Below are 12,346 nucleotides of genomic sequence, written 5' to 3'. Positions count from 1 at the left end.
CCTTGATTTTATCATCTCTAGGGGAAATACACTACAGCTCCACATCAGAACTGTAAAGGAGGCAAACCGTCTGCTGGTATACTCACAACACATTCTATACCAAAACTGGATTATGCCTCTTAAAGTACAGTCAATGCATTAAAAAAAAAAATCAAATTGACAGGGTCCAGGGGAGGGTAAGGATGGTACTTAACTTAAGAAAGCTGAGCTACAATAAGTGGTTGTGAACTGCCAATCTGTCTACATCAGAGAATAGAAGTGTTATGGGTTACCTCATTACAGCTTACAAGTTTCTAAACCAGTTGTGTGATGTCAGCATGGAAAAATTCTTCATGAAATGCAATATTAGAGTAACCAGAAGTCACAGCAAAAAGCTAAGCAAGAAGCTTGTTAGAAAGGATGTGACTAAATACTATTTACAGCACAAGAATGGTGGATGGCTGGGTGAGACTAAGCAATAAATAAAAAATGCCAGGAGTACATAAATGTTGAACACACTCTTGAACACTCTCTCCTATCATACAGCCTCTTGAATTTATTACACTGTTTAAATTAACTATATCATCGGTCAATCTGTTTCTTTGAACCTGTTACCAAACAGAAAAGGTTAAGGTAGAAGGGTATCATGTTTTTCCCATAAAATGAAGTATCCATGTCTTTTGTTAGCCTGTGGGGTTGGGGCTGGAAAAACTAGTTCCACATAATCAGTTCCAATGAAATGTGTAAGCCTGTATGCACTTGATTCACCCCTTGGATATGGGATTGGATTAACAAGGCAGAATGACGATAATGGGTAAAACACAATTCTTGGTATGACTGCTTCCTCTACCAAAAAAGTGTGTTACAGTACACCAATGTCAGATATGCCCTTTAAAAGTCAACTCATCATCAACAAATATACCTGCTTCTCATGGATTAACAAATAAAGGCAACTTGAGAAAAAATTCTAACCCCTCTCTTTGGTGCTGAAGACAATCTCCTCAATGTCTTGGGCTACTGTGTTAGTTCCTTCTCGTACGAACCAAGAAACCTCTCCTGACTGAAGGCCAGACATAAACCCACGCAGCACACACAATTCTTGATACATCTGATAGGCAGCACTACGAGGATCACTGCATACTATTGTCACATTCTGAAATATATGTCACATATATACAGCAAATATGATTCCTTCAATCAATATATTTCTAGTCAGAATCAATCATATTAACTTTCCTCATGAATGGTATGTAACGAATTCAAACAAAACCAAACTCCTCAGGGTAGTAAGTACAACAAACATTCAAAAATGACTTACCTTTGAAAACTGAAAGTCAATTTCTTTTGTAAATGATTTACAATTATAAAAATAGTGTTACCTGCTCAAGGTTACACCACAAGTGAAAAGTCATCTTTGGCGAGGCTGTATCACTGGGAGTACAGTCTTGCCAAACAACTTCTCCCTTTAAAGGAGTCTACATCTCCCTGCTACTGGAAGCAATGCAGCCTTGGGCTGCAGGACCCTTTATAAATATCCTGGGTAACACCAGGACTCTTTCACAGAAACTGGTCCTGGGGTAGTCATAAACATATGAACAATAAAAAAAAATTCTCTTATCAAAAGTACTATTTGCAGTACCTTTACAATCTTCATCCTGAAGGTCTATAAATAAATCATCAGTAAAAACACACAGACTTACACACACACACATATTTTCATTATATTATATAATGTTTTCTATACTCTTCGCCATTTCCTGCATTAGCGAGGTAGCGTTAAGAACAGACAACTGAGCCTTTGAGGGAATATCCTCACTTGACCCCTTCTCTGCTCCTCTTTTGGAAAATTAAAAAACGAGAGGGGAGAATTTCCAGCCCCCCCCCGCTCATGAGAGAGAGATTTCTGGATATCAATGTACTGATAGGTGCAATTGGATGGATATCTGATCATTATCTTGTGGAGGTGAAGGTGAAGATTTGTAGAGGTTTTCAGAAAAGAAGAGAGAATGTTGGGGTGAAGAGAGTGGTGAGAGTAAATGAGCTTGGGAAGGAGACTTGTGTGAGGAAGTACCTGGAGAGACAGTGCGGAATGGAAAAAGGTAAGAGTAAAGGACATAGGGGGAGTGGGGGAGGAATGGGATGTATTTAGGGAACCAGTGATGGCTTCCGCAAAAGATGCTTGTGGCATGAGAAGTGTGGGAGGTGGGCAGATTAAAAAGGGTACGAGTAGTGGGATGAAGAAGTAAGATTATTAGTGAAAGAGAACAGAAAGGCATTTGGATGATTTTTGCAGAGAAATAGTGCAAATGACTGGAAGATGTATAAAAGAAAGAGGCAGAAAGTCAAGAGAAAGGTGCAAGAGGTGAAAAAGAGGGCAAATGAGAGTTGGGGTGAGAGAGTATCACTAACTTTTAGGAAGAATAAAAAGGTGTTTTGGAAGGAGGTAAATAAAGTGCATAAGACAAGAGAACAAATGGGAACATCGGTGAAGGGGGCTAATGAAGAGGTAAAAAACAAGTAATGGTGATGTGGGAAGGAGATGGAAAAAGTATTCTGAAGGTTTGTTGAATTTGTTTGATGACAGAATGGCAGATATAACGTGTTCTGGTTGAGGTGGTGTGCAAAGTGAGAGGGTCAGGGAGAATGGTTTGGTAAACAGAGAAGAGGTAGTGAAAGCTTTGCGGAAAATGAAAGCCTGCAAGGCATCGGGTTTGGATGGTACTGCAGTGGAATTTATCAAAAAAGGGGGTGACTGTGTTGTTGACTGGTTGGTGAGGACATTCAATGTATGTATGGCTCATGGTGAAGTGCCTGAGGATTGGCAGAATCCATGCATTGTGCCATTGTACAAAGGCAAAGGGGACAAAGGTGAGTGTTCAAATTACAGAGATATAAGTTTGTTGAGTATTCCTGGGAAATTATATGGGAGGGTGAAGGCATGTACAGAGCATCAGATTGGGGAAGAGCAGTGTGGTTTCAGAAATGGTAGAGGATGTGTGGATCAGGTGTTTGCTTTGAAGAATATATGTGAGAAATACTTAGAAAGACAAATAGATTTGTATGTAGCATTTATGGATCTGGAGAAAGTATATGATAGAGTTGATAGAGACGCTCTTTAGAAGGTATTATGAGTATATGGTGTGGGAGGCAAGATGCTAGAAGCAGTGAAAAGTTTTTATCGAGGATGTAAGGCATGTGTAAGAGTAGGAAGGGAGGAAAGTGATTGGTTCCCAGTGAATGTCAGTTTGCGGCACGGGTGCGTGATGTCTACATGGTTGTTTGATTTGTTTATGGATGGGGTTGTTTGGGAGGTGAATGCAAGAGTTTTGGAAAGAGGGGCAAGTATGCAGTCTGTTGTGGATGAGATGGCTTGGGAAGTGAGTCAGTTGTTGTTCACTGATAATACAGCGCTGGTGGCTGATTCGGGTGAGAAACTGCAGAAGCTGGCTGACTGAGTTTGGTAAAGTGTGTGAAAAAAGAAAGCTGAGAGTAAATGTGAATACGAGCAAAGTTATTAGGTACAGTCAATTGGGAGGTAAGTTTGAATGGAGAAAAACTGGAGGAAGTGAAGTGTTTTAGATATCTGGGAGTGGATTTGGCAGCGGATGGAACTATGGAAGCGGAAGTAAGTCACAGGGTGGGGGAGGGGTAAATGTTCTGGGAGTGTTGAAGAATGTGTGGAAGATGAGAACATTATCTTGGAAAGCAAAAATGGGTATGTTTGAAAGAATAGTGGCTCCAACAATGTTATATGGCTGCGAGGTGTGGGCTATAAATAGGATTGTGCAGAGGAGGGTGGATGTGTTGGAAATGAGACGTTTGAGGAAAATATGTGGTGTGAGGTGGTTTGATACAGAGTAAGTAATGAAAGGGTAAGAGAGATGTGTAGTAATAAAAAGAGCGTGGTTGAGAAAGCAGAAGAGGGTGTATTGAAATGGTTTGGTCACATGGAGAGAATGAGTGAGGAAAGATTGAGAAGGAGGATATATGTGTCAGAGGCAGAGGGATCGAGGAGAAGTGGAAGACCAAACGCAAGGTGGAAGGATGGAGTGAAAAAGATTTTGAGCAATCAGGGCCTGAACATGCAGGAGAGTGAAAGGCGTGCAAGGAATAGAGTGAACTGGAATGATGTAGTATACTGGGGTCGACGTGCTGTCAATGGATTGAACCAGGACATATGAAACGTCTGGGGTAAACCATGGAAAGTTTTGTGGGACCTGAATGTGGAAAGGGAGCTGTGGATTCGGTGCATCATATATGACAGCGAGAGACCGAGTATGAACGAATGTGGCCTTTGTTGTCTTTTCCTAACGCTACACAAATGTGGCCTTTTGTTGTCTTTTCCTAACGCTACCTCGCGCACATGCGGGGGGGAGGGGTTGTCATTTCATGTGTGGCGGGGTGGTGACGGGAATGAATAAAGGCAGCAAGGATGAATTATGTACACGTGTATATATGCATATGTCTGCGTATGTATATATATGTTTACGTTAAAATGTATAGATATGTATATGTGCATGTGTGGACATGTATGTGGGTGGGTTGGGCCATTCTTTCATCTGTTTCCTTACGCTACCTCACTTACGCGGGAGACAGTGACAAAGTATAAAAAAAGATATAAAATAATAAAATAACATATATATATATATATATATATATATATATATATATATATATATATATATATATATATATATATATATATCTTTTTTTTTTCAAACTATTCGTCATTTCCCGCATTAGCAAGGTAGCATTAAGAACAGAGGACTGGGCCTCTGAGGGAATATCCTCACCTGGCCCCCTTCTCTGTTCCTTCTTTTGGAAAAAAAAAAAAAACAAGAGGGGAGGATTTCCAGCCCCCCGCTCACTCCCCTTTTAGTCGCCTTCTACGACACGCAGGGAATACGTGGGAAGTATTCTTTCTCCCCTATCCCCAGGGATATATATATATATACGCGGGAGACATATTATATTTTTTTTTATTATACTTTGTCACTGTCTCCCGCGTTTGCGAGGTAGTGCAAGGAAACAGACGAAAGAAATGGCCTAACCCCCCCCATACACATGTATATACATACGTCCACACACGCAAATATACATACCTACACAGCTTTCCATGGTTTACCCCAGACGCTTCACATGCCCTGATTCAATCCACTGACAGCACGTCAACCCCGGTATACCACATCGCTCCAATTCACTCTATTCCTTGCCCTCCTTTCACCCTCCTGCATGTTCAGGCCCCGATCACACAAAATCTTCTTCACTCCATCTTTCCACCTCCAATTTGGTCTCCCTCTTCTCCTCGTTCCCTCCACCTCCGACACATATATCCTCTTGGTCAATCTTTCCTCACTCATTCTCTCCATGTGCCCAAACCATTTCAAAACACCCTCTTCTGCTCTCTCAACCACGCTCTTTTTATTTCCACACATCTCTCTTACCCTTACGTTACTTACTCGATCAAACCACCTCACACCACACATTGTCCTCAAACATCTCATTTCCAGCACATCCATCCTCCTGCGCAAAACTCTATCCATAGCCCACGCCTCGCAACCATACAACATTGTTGGAACCACTATTCCTTCAAACATACCCATTTTTGCTTTCCGAGATAATGTTCTCGACTTCCACACATTCTTCAAGGCTCCCAGAATTTTCGCCCCCTCCCCCACCCTATGATCCACTTCCGCTTCCATGGTTCCATCCGCTGCCAGATCCACTCCCAGATATCTAAAACACTTCACTTCCTCCAGTTTTTCTCCATTCAAACTCACCTCCCAATTGACTTGACCCTCAACCCTACTGTACCTAATAACCTTGCTCTTATTCACATTTACTCTTAACTTTCTTCTTCCACACACTTTACCAAACTCAGTCACCAGCTTCTGCAGTTTCTCACATGAATCAGCCACTAGCGCTGTATCATCAGCGAACAACAACTGACTCACTTTCCAAGCTCTCTCATCCCTAACAGACTTCATATATATATATATATATATATATATATATATACTTACATTTATCATACTTTGTCGCCGTCTCCCACATTAGCAAGGTAGCGCAAGGAAACAGATGAAAGAATGGCCCCACCCACCCACATAAACATGTATAAACACAAACGCCCACATCCGCGCATATACATACATATACATACACAGACATATACATATAATGGAAATGATGTAGTATACCGGGGTTGACATGCTGTCAATGGATTGCACCAGGGCATGTGAAGCATCTGGGGTAAACCATGGAAAGTTTTGTGGGGCCTGGATGTGGAAAGGTAGCTGTGGTTTCGGTGCATTACACATGACAGCTAGAGACTAAGAGTGATTGAAAGTGGCCTTTTATGTCTTTTCCTAGTGTACACGCGCACGTGGGGGGGGGATTAATATTTCATGTATGACGGGGTGGCAACAGGAATGGATGAAGGCAGCAAGTATGAATATGTACATGAGTATATATGTTTATGTCTGTGTATGTATATGTATACATTGAAATGTATAGATATGTATATGTGCACTTGTGGGCGTTTATGTATATACATGTGTATGTGGGTGGTTTGGGCCATTCTTTCATCTGTTTCCTTGCACTAATGTGGAGCCAGCGATTAAGTATAATAAAAATATAAAAAATACCTATTCATACTTGTTGCCTTCATCCATTCCCGCTGCCACCCCGTCACACATAAAGTAGCATCCCCCCTCTAGCTAGGTAGCGCCAGGAAAAGACAAAAAAGATCACATTAGTTCAAACTCAGTCTCTAGCTGTCATGTGTAATGTGTCAAAACCACAGCTCCATCTCCACATCCAAGCCCCAAAGACCTTTCCATGGTTTACCCCAGATGCTTCACATGCCCTGGTTCAGTCCATTCACAGCACGTCAACCCCAGTATACCACATCGTCCCAGTTCACTGAAGAACATCAAAATAATACAAAGATAAAATCATAACTTACTGCTGTCGTGATGGCATTAGGAGCAGGAGGCGTAAGAATGGTGAGAGGCTTCTTCCAATTACAAATCAGCTTTAAACTAGACCCTCTGTTGTTTTCTTCACTTTGCAGCACTTCATATGTTGCTTCCACTGCACTCTCTACCTATTTTTTTGGGCAAAAAATAAAAAAATCTGTTATGATAGTGGTTAATGAAGCTGAGAGAGAGAGAGAGAGATGGGGGGGGGGGGGCAGACACTGGCAAGAAAGGAAAGGACACTAAGGTGCAGGGTATTAAAAGTGATAATTAATCCATTCACTTTCAAAATTCAAAAGTTCAGTAGAATTCATAGATAAGGTTTGGACTTGTACTTTTTCTTAACATCACCTGACCATTTAGCAAATTAATGTAACATACTACATTACACATGACAGCTACAGATCGAATGTGAGTGAATGTGGCCTCTTTTGTCTGTTTTGCTGATGCTACCTCACTGAAGCAGGGGGTAGCGATGCTGTTTCCTGTAGGGTGGGGGTACCAACAGGAATGGATGAAGGCAAGCAAGTATGAATGTGCATGTGTATATATGTAAATGTGTGTATGTATGTATGTATGTATGTATTTTTTTTCATACTATTTGCCATTTCCCGCATTAGCGAGGTAGCATTAATAACAGAGGGCTGAGACTTTAAAGGAATATCCTCACTTAGCCCCCTTCTCTGTTCATTCTTTCGGAAAACTAAAAACGGGAGAGGGGATTTCTAACCCCCCTGCTCCCTCCCCTTTTAGTCGCCTTCTACGACACGCATGGAAAACATGGGAAGTATTCTTTCTCCCCTATCCCCAGGGATACTATTTATTTATTTTATTTATTTTGCTTTGTCGCTGTCTCCTGCGTTTGCGAGGTAGCGCAAGGAAACAGACGAAAGAAATGGCCCAACCCACCCCCATACACATGTATATACATACACATCCACACACGCAAATATACATACCTATACATCTCAATGTACACATATATAAACAGACACAGACACATACATATATACCCATGCACACAATTCACACTGTCTGCCTTTATTCATTCCCATCGCCACCTCGCCACACATGAAATACCATCCCCCTCCCCCCTCATGTGTGCGAGGTAGCGCTAGGAAAAGACAACAAAGGCCCCATTCGTTCACACTCAGTCTCTAGCTGTCATGCAATAATGCCCGAAACCACAGCTCCCTTTCCACATCCAGGCCCCCCTTAACTTTCCATGGTTTACCCCAGATGCTTCACATGCCCTGATTCAATCCACTGACAGCACGTCAACCCCGGTATACCACATCAATCCAATTCACTCTATTCCTTGCCCGCCTTTCACCCTCCTGCATGTTCAGGCCCCAATCACACAAAATCTTTTTCACTCCATCTTTCCACCTCCAATTTGGTCTCCCACTTCTCCTCGTTCCCTCCACCTCCGACACATATATCCTCTTGGTCAATCTTTCCTCACTCATTCTCTCCATGTGCCCAAACCATTTCAAAACACCCTCTTCTGCTCTCTCAACCACGCTCTTTTAATTTCCACACATCTCTCTTACCCTTATGTTACTTACTCGATCAAACCACCTCATACCACACATTGTCCTCAAACATCTCATTTCAAGCACATCCACCCTCCTGCGCACAACTCTATCCATAGCCCACGCCTCGCAACCATACAACATTGTTGGAACCACTATTCCTTCAAACATACCCATTTTTGCTCTCCGAGATAATGTTCTCGACTTCCACACATTCTTCAAGGCTCCCAGGATTTTCGCCCCCTCCCCCACCCTATGATTCACTATATATATATATATATAGGGGATAGGGAAGAAAGAATACTTCCCACGTATTCCCTGCGTGTCGTAGAAGGTAACTAAAAGGGAAGGGAGCGGGGGGCTGGAAATCCTCCCCTCTTTTTTTTTTTTTTTTCCCAAAGAAGGAACAGAGAAGGGGGCCAGATGAGGATATTCCCTAAAAGGCCCAGTCCTCTGTTCTTAACGCTACCTCGCTAACGCGGGAAATGGCAAATAGTATGAAAGAAAAAAGAAAAAAAAAAAATATATATATATATATATATATATTTTTTTTTTTTTTTTTTTTTTTTTTTTTTTTCCCAAAAGAAGGAACAGAGAATTGGGCCAGGTGAGGGTATTCCCTCAAAGGCCCAGTCCTCTGTTCTTAACGCTACCTCGCTAATGCGGGAAATGGCGAATAGTTTGAAAGAAAAGAAAAAAATATATATATATATATATGTGTGTGTGTATACATACCAGTAGGTGAGGATATTCAATGTATGTATGGCTCATGGTGAAGTGCCTGAAGATTGGCAGAATGCATGCATAGTGCCACTGTACAAAGGCAAAGGGGATAAAGGTGAGTGTTCAAATTACAGAGGTATAAGTTTGTTGAGTATTCCTAGGAAATTATATGGGAGGGTACTGATTGTGAGGGTGAAGGCATGTACAGAGCATCAGATTGGGGAAGAGCAGTGTGGTTTCAGAAGTGGTAGAGGATGTGTGGATCAGGTGTTTGCTTTGAAGAATGTATGTGAGAAATATGTAAAAAAAAAAATGAATATGTAGGTAGCATTTATGGATCTGGAGAAGGCATATGATAGATTTGATAGAGATGCTCTGTGGAAGGTATTAAGAGTATACAGTGTGGGAGGCAAGTTGCTAGAAGCAGTGAAAAGTTTTTATCGAGGATGTAAGGCATGTGTACGAGTAGGAAGTGAGGAAAGTCACTGGTTCCCAGTGAATGTCGGTTTGTGGAAGGGGTTCGTGATGTCTCCATGGTTGTTTAATTTGTTTATGGATGGGGTGGTTAGAAAGGTGAATGCAAGAGTTTTGGAAAGAAGGGCAAGTATGCAGTCTGTTGTGGATGAGAGAGCTTGGGAGGCGAGTCAATTGTTGTTCACTGATGATACGGTGCTGGCGGCTGATTCGGGTGAGAAACTGCAGAAGCTGGTGACTGAGTTTGGTAAAGTGTGAGAAAGAAGAAAGCTCAGAATAAATGTGAATAAGAGCAAGGTTATTAGGTACAGTAGGTTGAGGGACAAGTCAATTGGGAGGTAAGTATGAATGGAGAAAAACTGGAAGTGAAGTGTTTTAGATATCTGGGAGTGGATTTAGCAGCGGATGGAACCATGGAAGTGGAAGCGAGTCACAGGGTGGGGGAGGGGGCGAAGGTCTGGGAGCGTTGAGGAATGTATGGAAGGCAAGAACGTTATCTCAGAGCAAAAATGGATATGTCTGAAGGAATAGTGGTTCCAACAATGTTATATGGTTGCAATGCGTGGGCTATAGATAGGGTTGTGCAAAGGAGGGTGGATGTGTTGGAATGAGATGTTTGAGGACAATATGTGGTGTGAGGTGGTTTGATAGAGTAAGTAATGAAAGGGTAAGAGATATGTGTGGTAATAAAAAAAGTGTGGTTGAGAGAGCAGAAAAGGGTATAATGAAATGGTTTGGTCACATGGAGAGAATGAGTGAGGAAAGATTGACCAAGAGGATATATGTCAGAGGTGGAAGGAACGAGGAGAAGTGGAAGACCAAATTGGAAGTGGAAGGATGGAGTGAAAAAGATTTTGAGCGATCAGGGCCTGAACATGCAGGAGGGTGAGAGGCGTGCAAGGAATTCAGGGAATTAGAGCCATGTGGTATACCGGGGTCGACGTGTTGTCAATGGATTGAACCAGGGCATGTGAAGCATGTGGGGTAAACCATGGAAAGTTTAGTGGGGCCTGGATGTGGAAAGGGAGCTGTGGTTTTGGTGCATTACACATGACAGTTAGAGACTGAGTGTGAACGAATGTGGCCTTTATTGTATTTTCCTAGCGCTACCTCGCGCTCATGGGGGGTAGGGGGGGTGCCATTTCATGTGTGGCGGGGTGACAACGGGAATGGATAAGGGCAGCAAGTATGAAAATGTACATGTGTATATATTCATATGTCTGTGTATGTATATGTACGTATACGTTGAAATACATAGGTATGTATATGTGCGTATGTGGACACGTATGTATATACATGTGTATGTGGGTGGGTTGGGCCATTCATTCATCTGTTTCCTTGTGCTACTTTGCTTACAGCGACAAAGCATAATAAATACATATACATGGTTTCAGAAGTGGTAGAGGATGTGTGAATCAGGTGTTTGCTTTGAAGAATATATGTGAGAAATACTTAGAAAAACAGATGGATTTGTATGTAGCATTTATGGACCTGGAGAAGGCATATGATAGAGTTGATAGAGATACTCTGTGGAAGATATTCAGAGTATATGGTGTGGAGGTAAGTTGCTAGAGACAATGAAAAGTTTTCACCAAGGATGTAAGGCATATGTATGAGTAGGAAGAGAGGAAAGTCACTGGTTCCCAGTGAATGTCGGTTTGTGGAAGGGGCGCATGATGTCTCCATGGTTGTTTAATTTGTTTATGGATGGGGTGGTTAGAAAGGTGAATGCAAGAGTTTTGGAGAAAGGAGCAAGTATGCTGTCTGTTGTGGGTGGATGAGAGGGCTTGGGAAGTGAGTCAGTTGTTGTTCACTAATGATACAGTGCTGGTGGCTGATTCAGGTGAGAAACTGCAGAAGTTGATGACTAAGTTTGGTAAAGTGTGTGAAAGAAGAAAGCTGAGAGTGAATGTGAATCAGAGCAAGGTTATTAGGTTCAGCAGGGTTGAGGAACAAGTTAATTGGGAGGTAAGTTTGAAAGGAGAAAAACTGGAGGAAGTGAAGTGTTTTAGATATCTGGAAGTGGACTTAGAAGCAGATGGAACCATGGAAGCAGAAGTGAGTCACAGGGTGGGGGAGGGGGTGAAGGTTCTGGTAGCATTGAAGAAAGTGCGGAAGGAAAGAATGTTATCTCAGAGAGCAAAAATGGGTATGTTTGAAGGAATAGTGGTTCCAACAATGTTATATGGTTGCAAGGCATGGGCTATAGATAAGATTGTGTGGAGGAGGGTGGATGTGTTGCAAATGAAATGTTTGAAGACAATATGTGGTGTGATGTGGTTTGATTAAGTAATGAAAGGGTAAGAGAGATATGTGGTAATAAAAAGAGTGTGGTTGAGAGAGCAGAAGAAGGTGGTTTGGTCACATGGAGAGAATGAGTGAGGAAAGATTGACAATGAGGATATATGTGTCAGAGGTAGGGGGAAAGAGAAGAAGCAGGAGACCAAACTGGAGGTGGAAGGATGGAATGAAAAAGATTTTGAGCCATCAGGACCTGAACATACAAGAGGGTGAAAGGTGTGCAAGGAATAGAGTGAACTGGAACGATGTGGTATACTGGGTGGATGTGCTATCAATGGATTGAACCAGGGCATGTGAAGCATCTAGGGTAAACCATGGAATGTTTTGTGGGCCTGGATGTGGAAAGGGAGCTGTGGT

General features: G+C 42.1%; 1 protein-coding gene across 1 annotated transcript in view; it reads right to left on the bottom strand.

The window, feature by feature from the left end:
- The window catches only part of Zwilch (zwilch kinetochore protein), an 85,426-nt gene that overhangs the window by 49,162 nt on the left and 23,918 nt on the right, over positions 1-12,346 (bottom strand). Inside the window, exons 7-8 of the mRNA XM_071684536.1 lie at positions 6,944-7,084; positions 952-1,132 (exon numbers count right to left, since the gene is read on the bottom strand). Of these exons, the coding sequence (XP_071540637.1) occupies positions 952-1,132; positions 6,944-7,084 (322 nt within the window). The remainder of the gene's footprint in view (positions 1-951; positions 1,133-6,943; positions 7,085-12,346) is intronic.

This window comes from Panulirus ornatus, chromosome 3 (assembly GCF_036320965.1).
Source record: "Panulirus ornatus isolate Po-2019 chromosome 3, ASM3632096v1, whole genome shotgun sequence".
NCBI lineage: Eukaryota > Metazoa > Arthropoda > Malacostraca > Decapoda > Palinuridae > Panulirus > Panulirus ornatus.
This window is presented reverse-complemented; position numbering and strand designations above follow the sequence as displayed.